The 19,153-nt window shown below is 49.0% G+C and overlaps 3 protein-coding genes across 5 annotated transcripts in view; all 3 read left to right on the forward strand.

Annotated features, from left to right (window-relative positions):
• PPP1R16B (protein phosphatase 1 regulatory subunit 16B) overlaps positions 1–11,207 on the forward strand; it is a 49,858-nt gene extending 38,651 nt beyond the window's left edge. For 2 of the 3 annotated variants that reach the window (XM_021416458.1, XM_021416456.1), the window contains exons 5-11: positions 853–956; positions 1,254–1,378; positions 2,644–2,769; positions 3,126–3,201; positions 4,297–4,426; positions 4,968–5,175; positions 6,097–11,207. In XM_021416458.1, coding sequence (XP_021272133.1) covers positions 853–956; positions 1,254–1,378; positions 2,644–2,769; positions 3,126–3,201; positions 4,297–4,426; positions 4,968–5,175; positions 6,097–6,618 — 1,291 coding nt within the window. In that variant the 3' untranslated portion in view covers positions 6,619–11,207. The remainder of the gene's footprint in view (positions 1–852; positions 957–1,253; positions 1,379–2,643; positions 2,770–3,125; positions 3,202–4,296; positions 4,427–4,967; positions 5,176–6,096) is intronic. The other variant, XM_021416457.1, reaches the window with a different exon arrangement.
• LOC110408422 (protein FAM83D-B-like) lies at positions 12,150–18,957 on the forward strand. The gene is made up of 4 exons (XM_021417079.1): positions 12,150–12,690; positions 14,873–15,040; positions 15,907–16,031; positions 16,386–18,957. Exons 1-4 carry the CDS (start codon positions 12,250–12,252, stop codon positions 17,272–17,274), a joined length of 1,623 nt encoding a protein of 540 aa, XP_021272754.1. The 5' UTR covers positions 12,150–12,249; the 3' UTR covers positions 17,275–18,957.
• LOC110408353 (protein FAM83D-like) overlaps positions 18,654–19,153 on the forward strand; it is a 4,657-nt gene continuing 4,157 nt past the window's right edge. Inside the window, exon 1 of the mRNA XM_021416980.1 lies at positions 18,654–18,771. Coding sequence (XP_021272655.1) covers positions 18,654–18,771 — 118 coding nt within the window. The remainder of the gene's footprint in view (positions 18,772–19,153) is intronic.

A 19,153-nucleotide genomic window follows, 5' to 3' on the forward strand; every position in this document is an offset into this window, starting at 1 on the left:
GGCTTGACTCAGTTTCATGAAGCTTTTGGGGCTGAGCTGAAATTGGCCAAATTTGGGGTAAAAAAAGGAAAAAGGAACTGGAAACTAAATGCAAGTGGATACTGTCTGTTGTCTTTTCAGTGCTGGTAACTGTAAAAGTAGATCAGAGATAATTAAGGACCACTTCGTAGATAATATAAATGACATGGTTCAGAGGGTGCTGGAAAGTTTCTACCCTGAGTTTTTATAAGAGGCTAGTGATCAATATAACTGGCTATTTTCCTTCCAAACAGAGACCTCCTGGAGTTGATACAGAGGCTTAGAGAAGTGCTTTAGGAAAATCAGAAAAATTAATCCTGATAGTGGGTGATTTTTCTGCTATTACTTTTTTTTTTGCCAGCATTCCTTTGGTTAGATGGGAGGCTCTCTCCACCATTCAGCCCATATCTTTTACAGCTTCTCTGTTCCTTGTGAACTTTTCATTCAAGGACTGCCAGATGCCCAGGTAACAAGCACCTGGTAGTTACTTGGTATGGTTATCCAGAAACTCAGCAAATAAATCACTTCTACCGCTGCGAAGCTGCTGGTGTGTTCAGTGCCAGGAGGAGCATGAGGACCAGGAGCAGCTCAGTGCCTCGTGTACCCCCAGCCCATGAACGAGGTGCTGCCTTTCGTCCACTTTTGGAATTTGTCTTCCCCATCCGTAGCTCCTTGGCTATGTTTTAAGCCTTTCTTCACTGACATAAAGCTTGGTGCCATTTGGGCAGCTAGCAAAAACCAGCTGGGGTTTAGTAAGCGTTTATCTCAGTGTGCGGCACCGCCTGCTCTCGGGTGTCCCGGGTCCTTTCCGTTAACGCCTTTCTCCCCTGGCAGCGGAGCAGACCTGCTGGCAGTGAATGCGGATGGCAACATGCCCTACGACCTCTGTGAGGATGAGCCAACCCTGGACGTCATTGAGACTTGCATGGCCTATCAGGGTAAGGGGATCGAGAACATGCAAAACACAGAAGTGGGCCAATGCAGCACTAAAAATTACCTTCTCGGCTCTCGATTGGCCCCTCAAGAAAAGCAGAGAGCTGTGCCTGGCGGAGATTCCTGGCCCTTGCCTCTGTCTAGTTTCTCTGATTCCTAAATAATGATGAGGGTGAAGTCCCTTCACCTCTGAAAAGGGCGTGAGGCCGTGCCAACCAACCGGGACTCATGGGTGTACTTTTACTCAACCACTGGAGACAAAGACCCTTCCCGACTCTTCTCTCTAATTGGAATTTTAACAGGAATTACGCAGGAAAAAATCAATGAGATGCGGGCTGCCCCGGAGCAGGTCATGATCTGTGACATTCATGACATACTTGCGACTGGCCAGGACCTGAACAGGACTGACGCCCAAGGTGCCACGCTGGTGAGTGAAACCGCGTGGCTTCGTCTCACCTTGCTGCAGCCTGGGGGTGATGAAACCTGCCCCGTGGCAGGCAGCTGCACAGAAACAACGCCGACAGCTCGCTGAGAGGAGCGAGGAAGCTGCGTGGATGGTTTTCCCTGTTTTGGTGTTGTCGTGTAGGAGTAGTGAGCACAGCTCACGAGCAGAGCCGGCATCTTAGTGCCTATCCCTGCGCTTTTTGAAGCAAGTTAACTGTTGTTAGCTATTGTAGCAACTCTCAACATCAGATTCAAGCCCTCGTTTGCTTGTCCGACTGCTGCTGAGTGTTAACTGATTCCTTGTTAAGCTGCGTGACCTCTAGAGGGTGGGACCCAGTGCCATAAAATGTATGTAGAAATTAATTGAACTGCCAGAAAGCATTAGGATTTGTTTCCAGAGGAGCGTTTAGCTTCCTGTGGTGGAATCCGTGTGGAAGATTTTGAAAAGAAGCTTTTGTGCTCCTTGTCAGCACAGCTGAAAAAGAATGAGCTGTGAGTGGAGTTGGTGCCTTCAGAACAGTGCCCAGGTCAAAGGCAGCAGCAGGCAGCAATTCTGGCACGAAGTGTCACAGTGGAGTACAGAAGTCTGTTATCGATGTCTCCAGAGCAACGGGCGTAGTTGGAGGCTGGGATCTGAAAAAGTCAGATTCCTTTAACTTAAATTAGGCACAGATGTAAATGTTTCTGATTTTCAAATGGTGAAAGCAGTCAGGATGGATTGGAAGTGCACTTGCACAAAGGGAGCGCTGACCAAAGCAAGCAGAGCCATTGATCAGGAAATGGCATCTCCAGCACTTAGTGGGGAAGAAGAGATGTCTTCTGGCATGGGGAATGCAGAGTTCACAGCAGATGATGTTCCCCATTGAAGGCTTGCATTTCGATGGTGCTGTTTGCTTACAGACTGGGAAGCACTTAGGAGACCTTGATTTAAAATAGAAAATGATGTATTTTTAACCCGTATGTGTAAGCGGTCTTAAGCACTTGCCTTTCCAAACAGCATTACATGCAGGTAGTGCTGAGTTTCAGTCTCAGGAACAACGTGCTTTTGACCTGATGGAAATGCATCTGCCAAATTTAAAATGTGCTGCCTGTGCAAATTTAGACTGAGATGCTATGCACAAAATTCCACTGAAATTTGCTGTAAACAAACAAACAAACAAACAAACAAAAAAGAACAAAAAACACCAAAACCCAAAAAAACATTCACGATCCTTGCAGGTGGCTCATGCTCTTTTCCTTGTCTCCTAGCTGCACATAGCCGCAGCCAATGGTTATCTGCATGCAGCTGAAGTCCTTCTTGACCAGGGGGCAAGCCTGGATGTGAAAGACTGGGACGGCTGGGAACCTCTTCATGCTGCAGCTTTCTGGGGACAGGTAAGGGCTGTGATGCAAATGTCAGGTACAAGGGTGACATTGCTTTCTGCCTGGACAGACTGTGGAGCACTCTGCCGATGGAAGCAATCTGTGATAGGACTGGGCTTGCTGCATGGTGACAGATGATAGCCCTGGAGCTCCAAAAAGAACCTCGTGCTTAGAAAGCTTGGGGAGAGTATGTTTGTGTGGTTGAATGGCGGGAGCTATGTTTAACATCATACACGCACCAGAATATTTTGAGGCGAGTTGAGTATGCATACCATCGCCTCTTATCTTTTGCCAGCTCTTCAGTTTTGAGGCAGAAAATGATTGCCTCAAATACTTCTGTCAGCTGGGCTTTCTTTCCCTTCCTTTAGATGCAGATGGCTGAATTGCTCGTGTCCCATGGGGCTAGCCTGAGTGCCAGGACGTCTTTGGATGAGATGCCAATAGGTGAGTTTACTAAGATGAGAAAAGGAGCTCAAAGTAACTAAGAAAAGCATTTAGAAGCTCTTTGCTCTATGCTTGCTGTGGTCTTCAGATGGTGCTTTCAGAAGCATTCGCGTTTCGTTTTTCAGGTGTCTAGAATCAAAGCATTTAGAAGCTCTGTAGGGAATTTGAGGGGACTGAAGTTTTAAAGAGCCTACTTCATTATTTCTGAAAATAGTTCCTCCTACTCATAAAAAAAAAAAAAGGAAAATTAATTTCTTGAGCACAAAGCCTTTGTCTTTTTTGCACTCGTGTCATCCCCCTATCCCTGTGCTTTGGAGTCTCCCTGCTCTTGCTCTGTGGTCTTGGACTTGCCCCACAATGGCAGGGTTTGGAGCACCACTTCTGAAACTGTTGAGTGCAGCCCTAAGATTTGTGTGTCTCCAGCTCTGCCTGGATGCAGTGAAGTGTGGCAACTTATTGGGGCTGGAGAAGAAAAACACGCACGATTCCTGGAACAGATTGGAAGTAAAAGTGCCAAAGTGCTAGCACCTGACCGGGTGTATTACAACCTTCTGCCATATTTTCTTTTGCCAAAAGGTTTTCTGAGTCATAACTGAAAAATCCATGTGTTCTCATTTTGAAGGATGGAAGTTCTTGTCTCCTACCCTGACCTGCTCTGCTTTTGTCTATTCTCTTTAATTTTGGAGGCCTAAGTAAAAAAGCTGCACCCAGGAGAGGTACAGTCTGGTAATTAGGGAAACTTATTTTCCTTCCACCTTGAATTATTGAGATGCTCAATATATCTCTCACCCACTCAGAGATAAAGGCACAGCCTGCCACCAGAGGTAGGACAAAGCCTAGATGAATAGCTGCATCATTGCAAAGCTGAGCCACAATGAGTAGCTCCTGCTTTCTGGTCCCATGTAGGTGTCCAAGCCATTGTGCCTACCATCATTTGTTTGGAGATGAATGTGCCTAAGCATATTTTGCTTAATTTTCCCTCCTTCCTCCTAGCATTCGGAGTTTTATTTACTAAGAGGGCATAACTGTTATCATGGTGTTTATGGCACCACATTTGAATGCTCTGACTGATGGCTTGGTTTGCGCGTCCCTTAGATCTGTGTGAGGAAGAGGAATTCAAAGTATTGCTTCTGGAGTTGAAACACAAGCACGATGTGATAATGAAGTCTCAGATGAGGCACAAATCCTCCCTGAGCCGAAGGACCTCCAGCACCGGCAGCCGGGGGTGAGTGGCCAAGATATTATCTTCAGACGCCATTTGCAAATGTCTTTATAAGACCTTGTCTAGACATCAAAGCAGTCCTGCAGACCACAGAGCTCCCTGAACAGCCCCTGGGGCCTTTCCCTCTATATTTACTCCCCTGGTTGCAGAGTAGAGCCATGAGGTGAGCTGTGTGAGATGAAGGAATCATTAAGGTTGGAGAAAACCACTGAGATCCCCAAGCCCAACCCCCACCCATCTCACCATGCCCACTGACCATGGCCCTCAGTGCCACATCTCCATGGTTCATGAAAACCTCTCACTTTCTTTTTTTCTTGGAAATCACCCACCTTTGCAGTATTACATTAAAGATCTTTAAAATTCCTCCCACCTTTAATATCCGCACAAGTGCCTTTGTCTGCCTTGTGTGGGTGCCAGGAAACTAAACTGATGTTACATTCCAGTGGGAGATGCTAGGAAGCGCGGGGAGAAGGTGAGAAGAGCTACAGGGTGAGGAGAACTTGCATCCCTGCTCACAGCCTTGTGCTCCTTCCCCATCTGACAGGAAGGTGGTGAGGAGGGCCAGCCTCTCCGACCGGACAAACCTCTACAGGAAGGAGTGCGAGAAAGAGGCCATCGTGTGGCAGCAGCTGGGGGCGGCAGAAGAAGGAAGGAACTCGGGTCTCATTGGAGAAATTGGGGAGACTCGGTCCGACCAGGAGAACACAGACCCCGTAAGGAATCTCTTCTGTCTTATGGAGTCGCAGCAGAGGGTGGGTGATGCTGCTCCTGGGATGGGAGGTGGCTGAAAAAATTTGTAAACCTCCTCTGTCAGATTTAAGCAGAAGACCAAATTTAGTATGAACTGGAATATCCCACTCCAGTGGAAAGGCTGCTCTGGATTGACATAGAGAGGTTTGCATGAAGAGGTTTGAGATACGGTCCTAGTGAACCAGTGTCCAGAAGAAACAGAAGTCTGTTGTGACATATGCATTTCTCTTTAGGGCTAACAAACTGGTAATCACAGAGGAACTGCTGTCTTGCTTTGCAGTTGTTTGATTTTACTTCAGTTATTATTGTGTTATATTAACACGTGTATTTCTCAGTCCATATTTTTTTTTGAGTCCTTTCATGCCAACATAGAATTATGGTATTATAGAATCACAGAATTGTTTCAGTTGGAAGGGACCTTTAAAGGCCATCTAGTTTAATGCCCCTGCAGTGAACAGGGACACCCACAGCTCCACCAGGTGCTCAGAGCCCTGCCCCCTGGCCTTGGGTGTCTCCAGGGATGAGGCACCACCACCTCTCTGGGCAGCCTGTGCCAGTGCCTCACCACCCTCACTGTAAGAAACTTTTTCCTTATGTCCCATCTCAAGCTCCCCTCTTTTATTTTGAAAGCATTCTTCCTTATCCTGTCACAGCAGACTCTGCTAAAGAGTCTGTCCCCTTTCTTACAGCCCCCCTTAGATACTGAGAGGCCGCTATCAGGTCTCTCCGGAGCCTTCTCTTCATTTCTGTGTTCCTGGCTGGGGCTCATGGCAGTTTGGAGTTGGTGGGTGAATTCAGTGGCTTTGCTGCAGTACCTCTGGTTGAAAGAGTGAGTTTGAGCTGGCTCAGGAAGTTGTCACAGGGATGACCTGTACCGTGGAGAACAGGGGGAGGTGCTCTTCTTTAATGTCTTCTTGTTGCAGAATTCGTTGCTGGAGAACTCTTCCCTCTTTCCGGAGTTAGCAAACAAAAGCACCCAGTGTGACTCTGAAATCCCCCTCCAGAATGGACTCATGGCCTCCGCCAGCACTTACCCGTACACCTTCTCCAACGGCGACGTGTGGAGCATGCACGCCGACCCTGACAGTAACCCAGGCCACGTGCTGCCCTACGGCAGCCCCGCGCTCCCCGACGCGCAGCAGTTCTGGGGCGCCTACAAGGAGCAGGGCCACCAGACGCTCTCTGAACTGAAGCGGCAGCGGGCTGCGGCCAAGCTCCTCAACCACCCCTTCCTCAGCACTCACTTCGGCAGCGGCGTGGGGGGGGTCGCCGAGAACGGGGGCGAGGCCAAGTCGCACCTAATCGCATCCAGGACTTCTCCCTACAGCTCCAATGGGACCTCGGTGTATTACACGGTGTCCAGTGGGGAGCCGCCCCTCTTGAAATTCAAAGCTCCCATGGAGGAAATGGAAGAGAAGGTGCATGGCTGCTGCAGAATTTCCTAGTTCCACATGTTACTCGCCTCGGAGGAAACGAGAAGGGAGTGGGCTGGTAGGATCTATCGCCGCGGCCAGGTTGTTTGCATTCCAAGGGGAGAATCTGGTTATGGACATCCTGACTGTGGCAGTCTCCTTCATCTTGAATTGTACTTTACCCTGCTAGTTACTTCCATTGAAGTCAAATGAGTAATGCAGGTGGAGCAAGGCTCTCAGGAGAGGAAGGGATATGCATCAATATGATGTTAAAAAAAAAAAAAAAAAAAAAAGGATGCCTACGTCTTTCTCCGTGGTTAAGAAGGTATGGTGCACTGTCTCCCCATCCTTGGGAAGTCATGGGATGGCTTGGAAAGAAGAAATGATCTGAATTAAAATCTTTGCATCTGAGCCTCTTGCTGCAAGCCACCAAGCTTCCTGAGGGTAACAGTTCAGACCTGAATTTTCACTCTTAGGTGATGCACGTATCCTGGAGGGGGGAGGTCAGCCCCGATGTGAGGTTTGCAAGTGGACAGAGCTGTTTTCCGTGCATCTGGATCCTGCATCTACAGGGGCTGAGCAACAAGCAAGTGTAGATACTACGTGAAGATGCTACGCTTGCTGTAGGAAGTTTGCAAGGTGTTGTCTCCTTGCAGTGACAGCTCACCATCAGAAACTGCGCGCTGGCTGGGTCCTGTTCTGCTCATCGAAACTCACGCTGCAGACTGCCATCAGGTTTTAAGCAGAACTCTTCCTGGAGCAGGCGTCACTCAGCAGGCTTTACAACTGACGTTGCAATAAGGGGCCCAGGCAATAGAATTTTACTGCAATAAAATACTGACAAAGGTCTATATTGGGATAAGTAATTTAAAACACTTATTTGTACTATTTAGACTTTGATTTGTTTAAAACTGAAAGGACTTTTGCTGATCTCACTTTCCTATGGATTGTTTGTTTACTCTGTACGCTCAGCACAGATACTTGGGGCGGTGTGCTTTGTGTTCTGACTTTTCTGGATTTCCAGAACCACAGGGCTGGGGAGGGGCGAAGAGGAAGGGCTTGCCTACACTAATCCAGAAAAGCCTGGAAGCATTTCTAATCTCCGTAGGTGTTACAATACTCGTGTTAACCTGAAGTCTTTGGCTGATGAGTAACTTAAATCATTGCTTTGGTAGTTGAACGTTGCAGCAGGGCAGGAGACTTTTTTGCCTTTATTTCCAGCTTCCATGCTGATGTCATCAGCATCTGTCAGAACAAGGCTCGAGTGCCTCTGCGTGTCAGGGAGTTGCCGTGCAGCACTTAGCGAAGCCTCTGCTGCAGGGAGGTGGGCACACCAACACCGGTGTTTGAATGCAGTTCGTGTTGGTTCAGACGTACATGAGAAACTCTTGCATGGTATAATGTGAGGTTTTGGCATTGGCTTTGCCAGCAAATGTTAGTTTTGGTGTACCTGGTGGAGGTGAAGGAAAAATGGCCACAGCTGAGCTAACGAGTTCCATCTGCAGAAGCAGTTGTTTGTAAACGTTCAACCCTCTTTCTGCACAGAGGAGCTGTTGCACACATCAGTGTTTGCCTGCATGAGTATGTGTTGCCTTGGGCAGCTGGAATCCCAGGCTGAAAACAGCCTGCCTGGGTCTCTGTAAGCCAGCAGTGGATTGGATCCTGCTTGAAGCAATGCTGTTGTGCTTCAGCCAAGCAACAGAAAATGTGGCTCCCACCTATCAGCCTTTTAGCTGGCAGCTGTTAGACATCGGTGTAACATTCCTCCCCTCAGCAGCTTTAGGAACAAACTGGAAAGTTGCAGCAGTTGGTCTGATTTCATTTTATTTTTTTGAAACTTTCATCCAGTTAAAGGCAAAGGGGTTCCTTGTCTGTTTGTAACAGAGAAGTTGGGCTTTTTCTAACACAGCGCCAAGCAGCTTGCACTGCTGAGCTCCTCCGTGACTGGAACACAGCAATATAAGACCAGAAATACTTCTTGTGCTTAACTTCAAGGGAAATTAAAAGCCACTCTCTGGTAGAAAGAGGGTGATTTGGTAACTAGACAGCCTCTACAGCATCTGTGTGTTGTTAACAGTGGGTCTTCTGATCACCTGGAGAAAACCCATCTGGGATGGTACCAAGTGTAGCAGGTGTCACTGAGTGGGGGAAGATGATCTTTCAGGTGCCTCTGCTCTCGCGTGGTGCTGGGGGTTGTCTCCTCACATCCATCCCCATGAGAATTCTGGGCTCAGTGTAAAAATTTTTGGTGCTGCTACTCTCTAGGTGCAAAATACATGGTGCAAATTCAGCCCAGCTGATGCCTTCCTTCGTTGTTGGGCCGTTCTCCTTCTCAGAGCAGTTTTATCCTGTTGAGTGTAATCCTCTCTAACTCCAGGCAAATGAAAAGGAGGCACTTGAACCAACAGCGCTGAGTAGTCTGAGGTTTGCTTTCACTGAGAGCTGTTGATAGATTAAAGCTGTAGGAAGCCAGTCCATTTTAGACAAATAGATTTTAGTTAATTGGTACTTCACCCTGTTTATATGTGAAGCCCCAGGAATTTTTAGTTCTAGCTGTGATCTTGAGCAAAGCAGCAATTGATTTACTATCAGGAGAAAGATGCTACAGGTTCTAGATTATTCATCATCTCCTTAATTGGTCTTTGTGTTGTAATTGTGAAATTGGCCATAATAAACTCTTCCGGCATTACCACTGCAAGCTAACGTGCTCCGAGAAGTCTGGTGCTGTCTGGTCGGATGGAATCGATTCTCATTTAGACAGGACAGTCAGTAATCGATAAATGCTCCAGAATTTGTTTCTTAGCCACGTCTTTATCCCCTACTGGCTTTGGGCTGAAGTTGCATCAAGGTGGCACTTGGGAGGACTGTGGAAGAGTGACCTAAAGTAGATCCGCACCTTTGTGTCGGTGACGTCCTGGATGTGACGGTCAGTGCCTGCAGAGCGCTGGCAAACAAGCTCAGGGAAGGCTGACAGTTCTGCCTGCAGAGCTGCTGGGTGTAGGTCTGGGATGAGCGATTCTGTAAAACGGGTATTCAGCCTGCTTCTGGCAGCGCGTTTTCTAGAGGCCGACTTTGGGGGGGATTAATAAATGCGTAGGAGTTCTTATATGTGCATTGTGGGAGCTTGCCTCTAGGAGCAGTGCTCTTAATTGTAAAACTTAGCAGTGTTGTAACAGTAGTGCTTTCTATACCTGTGTTTAAATAACGGCTATCCTAGTGGAAAGGTCCGAAGTACATCGTAGAAGGCGCCTTGGCTAATTCACTAGATCTTCGTTTTGCTAAAAAGCCGTAGAAACTGTGAATTGTGTTGACTGGCATATCAGGCACTTGGCTTATTAGAGGAAGGTTTAGGGGTTTTACACTATACTCAGTGATGGCAGGTTCAGTAATGCTCTAAATTCACATTCAAGGTCAGATCAGAGTCACACTTTCATCAGCAGTAGCCTAAGGTTGTGATGGTTCGTGAAGGCCATGTGAGGAGTGCAGTGCTGGCCTGCTGTAGGTGGAGCTGCACGTGGGAATGACCTCCCTGCTTGCAGAATCTTCCTTGCTTTCCACGTCAAAAGACTTTACTCAGCTGCAAAAAAAGTCTCTCTCAGAATAGCATCTCTGCTTTACTGAGCTCAACCAAGGAAGTCCCAGCAATGAAATGTTAGATAAGGGCTTAAACACCATGGCTGGGATCTGTGTGACTGCTGACCTGGATCTGTACTTGGCGTACCCAGTGATGTGATTTTAGCTCAGTGTCACTTCTGTGGTGCTCCGGAATCCTACAACCCTCTGCTCTGCCGGGAGCGGGCTCCAGCTGGCCTGATGCTGTAGCAGGTGTGGTCGGGCACCCAGAGGCTGAGGAACTCCTGGGAGGGAAGGAGCAGAGCATGGCGGGGCAGCGGCAATAATGAATTGGTGCAATCCGTGGCGGAGGCAGTGAATTCTCTGGTGCACTGAGCAAGGTCTTATTTCATGGGGTTGCAGATGAAAGCACTTATGATCTCCCAACTGGCTTTATAACTTTTGTTCAGTCTGCTTTTACTTCTTTAATCTTGGACCTCTGGTTACCCAAGTCTTGCACGCTAAAACACAACCAGCAGTACCCTGAAATAAGAATAACTTATCTGAGAAAGGAACAGCACTGGTCTGTGGCGAGCCATGGATTAACTGTTGTGCATCTGCTGGAAGGTGTCCTCCCTGTGTCTGGGTATTTCTGTGCCTTATACTTGCTAAAATAACTCCGTTGTTGGTCTCTGGAATGCTTGCGGTGACTGTGTGGTGCTGTTTGCTATTGCAAGGGAAAGCAGTTCAGAGCATGCCAGATGTTGAAGTTTTCGTTCCTTCGTTTCTCCCACAATCACCGTTTCCCTTTATAAATATACAGAATGGAAATGATCAGGATAATTTAACAAATCTTTTTGACCTCTTTCGGTATAGCAGCTCTCCCCAGGCAGAATCCAACATGTGCTCGGAGTGCAGTTAATCTCTGGAGTTTCGTTTTCTTTTGTCTGTGGCCGTACGACAGAGCTGGTTGTTCTTCAGCTGTGTTCATCCTGGCCAAGCAGGCGCTGGGCTTCAGTCTGCCCACATCATTCGGGTACGGCTGGGTTCTTCAGGCAACGTCTGACCAAGAATATCGCGCTGCATCCCAACTGCGGCAGCGCTGTGGTAGAGGAGAGCTCGAGGAGCGCTTGAGAGGCGCGTTCCCACCTCCGCCAACACACCACCTCCACCGGGACAGATACGGGTTTACAGCAGGGCAACAGCAGCCTTGGCATTGCCAGCCCGGGAGCGCAGCACAGGGCACAGCGTGACGGCCGCCTTCTGCAATAACCCCCCACCCGCTGCGAAGTGTACAGACCCGACCTGACGAGATGTATTTTATGTGGAAAAAATAATGTAAGGACTGTATATTGTATTAGCAGCTTTGTGTATAAAATGGCATTTTGGCAATCAGAGTCTAATATATTTAAAACTTTTTTTTTTTTAAAGGATATTTGATATTGTATGGAACTGACTTTATTGCTACTGTAAGTATGAAGAGATGGTTTCTTAACGTGTTGAAGCAACGCATAAAATCTTAAATTTTATGTAAAACTCATGCCAAAAGGGTATGTCTGACAGTATTAGCACCTGACCTGTGTCTTTAATAGAGAGATTGAATTTTTTAATTTAAAAAAATATATTAAATCTCTTTTAATAACACAGAAAATGCCGCTGGTTGGTGTTGGTTTCCCAGCTGGGGCGTTGGTGACGGCGGGCGGGACGGGGCGTGGCGGGCAGCCAATGGCGGCGGGACGGGGCGTGGCGGGCAGCCAATGGCGGCGGGACGGGGCGTGGCGGGCAGCCAATGGCGGCGGGACGGGGCGTGCGACTCCCCCAGTGGCGGCGTTGCGCGGCGCCGTTTGGATTCGAAGTCGCTATTAAATCTCTTTTAATAACACAGAAAATGCCGCTGGTTGGTGTTGGTTTCCCAGCTGGGGCGTTGGTGACGGCCGGCGGGACGGGGCGTGGCGGGCAGCCAATGGCGGCGGGACGGGGCGTGGCGGGCAGCCAATGGCGGCGGGGGGCGGAGCGCGACTCCCCCAGTGGCGGCGTTGCGCGGCGCCGTTTGGATTCGAAGTCGCTATAAAGGCGCTGTAACGGCGCTGCCCGGGGCCGCCCGCCCGCGCCATGGCCAACGCGTCGCAGTGCCTGGAGGAGGGCGCCGGGCAGTGGCCGCCTCGGCCGCCCGCGCCGTACAGCGAGGCGCAGCGGCTGGCGCTGGAGGAGCTGGTGGCGGGCGGCCCCGAGGCGCTGCGGGCCTTCCTGCGGCGGGAGCGGCTGCCGCCCTTCCTGTCGGAGCCCGAGGTGCAGGCCATCGCGCGGGGCGCCGTGCCGCCCGCCGCGGCCGAGGAGGCGGCGGCCGAGGCCTCGCTGGACGCGTCGTCGCTCACCTACTTCCCCGAGCGCTCGGACGCGGAGCCGCCGGCGCTGGAGCTGGGCTGGCCGGGCTTCGGCAGCGGCGCGTTCCGCGGGCTGACGCGGGTGGAGGCGCACTTCCAGCCGGGCGGCGGGGACAGCCTGTACGGCTGCAAGGAGGCGGTGCGGCGCCAGATCCGCTCCGCGCGGCAGGTGGGTGCGCCCGGTGCCGCTGTTCCCTGCTCGAGCCGCGGTAGGAGGACGGGTTCGTGGTTCTGCGAGCCGGGCTCGCTCGCAGGAGCCTCGTCCCGGCTCGCAGAAGCTGTTTTTGTATTGTATCCTTCCTCATCAAAGGGACGTTCCGTGCAGGGGTAGCCCCGTGCCTGGACTGCCCTCTCCCTTTCTCTTTCCTCGCTCGTTGACCCGATGCGCCGTGCAGAGCCGGCCCTGGCAGCGCTCCCCGCTGTGGCAGCGCGTGGCTTTGGGCTGATGCAGAGCGCGGTCGGAAGCACCCGCTGAGCGGTAACTGTCCTTTGTGACTCGTTGCGTTAATTGAGCACATCGCCTGTAACGGCAGTCCCCAGCAGGAGCGCCTTTCCCACCAACGGCCGTCCCATTGGCGCCGCTGAAATTGAAAAGCGCGGTTCCCTGCCGGGCGGGGCAGCCCCGGCCCCGTGCCCAGCCCCACGTGGCGCGGAGATGAGGGAGGCAGTGAGGATGACACGGTCTTTGGGCAGCGGCTGTTGTGCAGGAAGTGCCGCTCCTAAGGTTCTGCACGGGGCTCTGGTGATTCATCGAACTGCCCCATCAAACGGCTGCTTCTGCCAAGAGCTGTTCATTGTCATGCTCTCGCTTGGAGCATCCTGCACCAAGACAGCAGCTAGGCACGCTGCTCTCCTCACTGCCAGGTGCTGGCCTGGGAAGGGCTTTTGTGGATGAAGAGCAGAGAGACCCCTGCACATTAATGACTGTCTGTTGTGCTGTTTGGTCATGTCCGCACCCTTAGGGTTAACGTGGGGAGCAGGAAAGCTTCAGACATTGTTGAGTTCTTTCTCAGCTTGAGGGACTGACCTCCCTGGTGACCAGCGATAGAACCCAAGGGAAAGGCATGGAGCTGTGACACCAGAGGTATCAGGGAAGGGTTCTGCCCCAGAGTGCAGTGGGCATAGCACAGGTTGCCCAGGGCGGTGGGCACAGCCCTGAGCTGCTGGAGCTCAGGGGGCGCTGGGACACTGCCCTCAGCCATAGAGTTTGGGTTTGGGTGGTGCTGTGTGGAGCTGGGCACTGGACTCCATGGGCCTTGAGGATCCTTTCCAGCTTGGGATGTTCTATGGCTGAGGTGGGTGCAGGTGCTGCCTTGTTTCTACATTCAGAAGAGCCCAGGACAGAGAAGAGGGTTTTCTCTACCTCCTATAACTATTCTGAGTACAGCTTTCTATCTTTTTCAGCTGCTAATACTGGGCTTAGAACTCATGCTGCTAAACCAGTGGCCATTTGAAGGCAGCAGTGTTTCCAAGGAATTGTGTTCCTATTGTTCTGTTTTCAGGGGTTAATTTCTTATTCACCTCATCAACAGTGCCTTAATTTTCTCCATCTTGCTCTGGCACTCAGAGAAGTGACAGAGTGGAGAAGACCAGAGGCGATCCATGAGGAGCGCAAGCATAAGCTAACTTTATATAGAAATGCAGCACGTCTGTGTTTCGTAACTAAGAAATCGCCTGTTTGGAGCCAGCCCCTTAAGGAGCCGGGCTCAGGTGGGAATGCAGAGCTGAGTCTGTTCTTGTGGGAAATGTTTCTCGGAGCACAGGCAGTGCCACACGCAGAGCAGCTGTGCTGTGTGCCCGTGCCTCGCTATGCAGCAATGGGTGTGTGCCAAGCGAGCTGATATGGGCAGGTACGTGCAACAGCTCTTGATGCACATCTCGTGGGACTGTAGTAAGTCATGAAGCCAAACTTTTGTGTCTGTACCCACGCAGCTGTGTGTTCCCAGGTTTAAAGGGACGGGATTCTGGGAAATGGTGTGTGGTGTTGCTCTGAATGTATTGCAAATGTAAGAATGTTTTGTCTGTGGCCCACTGAATGAAAATCTTTCCATCTCTGGACTTGCCTGTTAAAAGAACTCTTACGGCAAATTTGTATCTGCTTGTGAGTGGATGGGTGGCTTTTCTGTGAAGGTGTTGGGTGGAAACCCAGAATATGCTCTTCCCAGGCTCTTATGAGATGTATTCAGTTGACTATGTTGTCTTGGTAATTTGTATAGGGACAGTGCTGCCTTTCTATCAAGTGGCCTGAAAACAATATCTGTAGATGTTCAGCTGTGCAGGAGGCCATCTGAGCCACTTCTGTCTTGTGTAAATTAAAGCTCTTGAACAATCATTGCCGCCTCTTTTTACAGGTGATTGCCCTTGTTATGGATTCCTTCACAGATATTGATATCTTCAGTGACCTTCAGAATGCCTACAGCAAGCGCCAAGTCCCTGTCTATATCCTTCTTGACCAGGACTTTCTACCCTATTTCTTGGAAATGTGCAAGAACTTGGGTGTCTGTCCTGAGAAGGAGAGTGTAAGTACTGAACATGGCAGAGTTAAGATGTTTTGGTTTTCCTTCTTGTGGTACTGCTTTGGTTTTGTACGTCAAAGACACCCTTCTGCGAGTCATTAGGCTTCCCGAAAAGTCTGAAGCACCCTGTTTGGAAACTGAAATAAGAGGGTACTGAAGGTTAAGGCCCAATATTGGATGGTTTCAGTACAGTCTCTAACCCAATGGGTGAAATTTCTCACAAACTTATTGAAAACCATGCAGAAAAGGCATGCTTACCTTCTTTACACTTCCTTCTACCTCACATGCCTGCATGTAGGAATGACAGCTGTGCTGTGCAGCTCCCCAGCATGCTGGGTGCATCCCTGTGATCCCCGCTGAAGAAGTGGCAATTTCCAAGCATTTAATTTTGCAAGATCTAAGTAGCTTTATTCTTTGGCTCGAGGAACTGCTTGCTGAGGCAAATAACTAAGGAAACAGGAAGCTCAAGGGTGGTGTGCCTTTGGGAACATCTTCAAGGTTTGGAAGATGTGACCCAGGTAGCTTTCTTAATTGCTCTGAATGTAAGCTGACGTGACCGTGTTATGTCCTGGCTTATGTTGACCCAAGTGAGGGCTTCTCTGGATGGGAGGCACTCCTAGCTTTGTGGGCAGTAACTAGTTGGAGCTGACCATTCTCTCCAGGTTGGCTCTCTACGGCGTTTTCTGATCTGATAGAAATTTAGCACCGTGGAACCAGTAAGACTTCAGTTGTGGGCCAATTTGAGGAAACTTGTTTCATTCCTATCTTCCACAATGAGTCTTGTTGCTTTTATGCAGAATTAATGATCAAAACTTTTTGGGAGTAAACTTAAATTTGATGCTAGTTTTTTCCTTTTTTTTCTGAAACAGATGCTGAGGGTTCGAACCCTCACTGGGAACATCTACTACACAAGATCAGGTGCCAAAATTATTGGGAAAGTCCATGAAAAATTCATGTTGATTGATGGCATTAGAGTGACAACAGGCTCCTACAGGCAAGTATTGGGATCCATTAGTGCCTAATGATGCTAAAAAAAAAGGGAGATGTTCTTCAAGAAGGATGTGTGAAATCCTCTGTTTGCTTGTTACTAATAAAGATCAAGTAGGCTATCTGAATGGGACTAACACAAAACAGGAGACACCTTTGGAAAGCTGTTCTGTTGCATGTCTTGCCACTAGTAAGGAACCTGACCGTGGCTATGTAGGAATTTCCCTGAACGAGCGAGTGAATGGTTGATCAAGTTTATACCTCCCTCATGCACAACACTTCTAGGCTAAGTCTTGCTGTCTGTAACTATGTGTTGAAGTGCACTGGAGTTTAATTGTGAATCTCGGTTTGTTTTCAACAGTTTCACATGGACTGATGGGAAGCTGAACAGCAGTAACTTGCTGCTATTATCAGGTCAGGTGGTTGAACATTTTGACCTGGAGTTTAGAATCCTTTATGCCCAGTCAAACCCTATTAATCCTGAATGTCAATCAAGCTGTAGGAACAGTGGTATATTTGATCACCTGGAGGAAAGAATAGAGTCCTCTAAAGAATACACTGTGGAGAGCAATTTGAGAGCAGAATTTGCCAGGTTGTCAAGTACTCCAAAAAAACTGTTAAAAAAAGTAGATGTGGCTGATGGTACTCCTGGAGGCAAACCTTGTAACCTGGTACATTCTCACATCAGTGAAGAGGAGTGGCTCTGCGATCCGGAGGCCGAAGTGGGGCGAAAGAATGCATCAACTCAGACTGGCTCATGGGAAGAGCAGCCTGCATTGGCCATGTGTAATGCTAGCACGCAGACCAATGTTTTAACAGAAGAAGCTGACACTCAAACTTCAGTTGCTACAAGAATGACTGGGACCCAGACTTCAGTTTTGCTGAAGGCTGCAGTGACGCAAACAAGGGAAGATGAGTATGCAGGAACACCCCTGCTTCACAGGAAGTTTTCCAAAGAAGAATCCTTTCCAGCTGGAAAGTATTCATCAAATTCTAGTCTGCGATCGCTATCTTCATCGTCATCCCAGATGTCTCGCACAAGCTCTACCAGCTCACTGTCTTCTCTTCGGTCCTTTGAATACCCGAGCGTTCACAGGGCAGAGTATTTCCAAAAACTGCATAAGGAGAGGCAATTCCACTACTCCACCATCAGATCAAAGCTTAGCCACATGGTGGATATCCTATCCTGGAGGAGACATGTGCCTGAAAGCTACATGAACCACTACAGGGGAAGGTACAACCTGAAGTAGAGGTGAGACATCAGTGCCAGCCTGCACAGCCTCCGAGATGTTTCACTCTTCTCTGAATAAATGACTGCTGCACTGAATGCAGAGCACAAAAGCTCTGGTCACAAAATCCAATCACTTGATATCTGCTGATTCTTCTAATTCCTTCTAGTACTTTTACTCTTGTTAAAACACGTGCACATCACTTTCCAGCACTTTGTTTCATACTATGCAATGTAAGCAATAAGAGGTTTTTCATGTATACTGTAACCACTTGCACGTTCCCCTTATATGTATTAGTGGTATAGGTTTCTTCTACTTCTGGATATTTGACTTAGAAAGCATTTAAGTTTCCTTTTTAGGATTGCTAATGCTCTGGCTTTAAGTTATCTAAACTTGGAAAAATTTGAGTCAGACAGATCTTGCTCAGTACATGTCAACATGTATTCTTAATTCCCCTTCCTAATAATGGGTTTTATTTTCCACTACATGCTCAGAATGAGGGAAAATAACTTCATTAACGAATCAAAGCTAGCTTCATTCTCACTTCAGTGGAAGAGTAAAATGTGTTTACCTCTGACGTTGTGACACGTCTGTTGGAACAGTTGTGGGTTCTGATCTAACCAGCTCTTCAATTTGATTGTCCTCTTATGCCTTTATACAGGCATACGTAAATGTGTGTACGTAACACAGTGATGTTACAGTCGTTATCAGCAATGTTTTCTCTTAGACCAAAAGATAGCTTCATACCAGACACTGAAGAATATCAACTCTGTCTCAGCTGAAACTGGGACAACTGTCTTAGTTCTGGTAGGAGACCTGTAACTGCCTGCCTTCCTTGGAGTCAGGCTGGAGGTGAGATGATCCCCGAGGACAGATGACAAATCCTCTGCTCAAATACAGTACAAAAATGTTATAGGTTGTTTGCTTATTTGTAAGTTTTTTTTTCCCCTCTTTAAACTGTGTTTTCTGAAGTATTCTGTATTTCCTGCTCTGTCTGTATTTGATCCACTAATAATCTGGTCTGGGGAACCTGAGAGCCACTCCAGCTTTTGAAAATACCTTCAACACTACATGGACTGTGGGTTAAGTCACTTTGCAGAGATGCTGCCTCAATGTCTGCAGCAGGCCCGTGTGTGGTTGTGCTTGATGGATTGCCTCTCTGAGCAGCGTGTGGGCTCTCGGAGGTCTGACCTGTGCTGTTCTTTAGACCTGTGTGCCAGCATGTTGGTGACTAACCAGACTGAATTCTGCAGCAGAATCAGTCTGGATAAGGGATTTCCTTCTTATTTATGTGTCCAGTAGATGGCACATTTCATCTGTCAGATTAATTTCCCGAAGGAGAAATGAATGACTAGGAAAATACCCAAAGCAGCCGGGCTGCAATGGAAGTGCAGGCAGGCATGCTTTATCCCATCTACCCTGGCATTAACATCTTTGCAGCCTCTCCTGATGAAGGCCTGGCTGCTGCTGTAGGCTGGGTCGAACCAACCGCCCCTTTCCCCGCACTCCAGGGCAGCTGTAAGCCGTGCTCAAAGCCGCTCCGAGGAGGTTTTATTTCTAAGAGCTGGCGCTAGGCAGTGTTTGAATGTAAAATCAACTTGAAAACCTTTGCTCTGTGTACTTCTCAACTTTGTTGCACTGTGGGATTGTTTTGGTACTTATAGGAGCAAATCACTGTTCACAAATAAATTCACTTTGCCGGGAGGCTCGGCAGCTTTCTGTGTCGTCTTTTATTTAAGAGGCACCGGTCATCCCCCCCGTGTCGCAGCCGCAGCCCCGTGCTGCCAGCAGCCCGCAGGGTGCACTCGCGCTCCCCGCTTAATTCCCGGTTTGTATCCAGAGGAGCGCGGCGGGGGCGGCCGGCGGCGGTGTGAGGGCGCGGGGCGGGCGGGAGGCGGGG

Source organism: Numida meleagris, chromosome 19, assembly GCF_002078875.1.
Source record: "Numida meleagris isolate 19003 breed g44 Domestic line chromosome 19, NumMel1.0, whole genome shotgun sequence".
Classification (NCBI taxonomy): Eukaryota; Metazoa; Chordata; class Aves; order Galliformes; family Numididae; genus Numida; species Numida meleagris.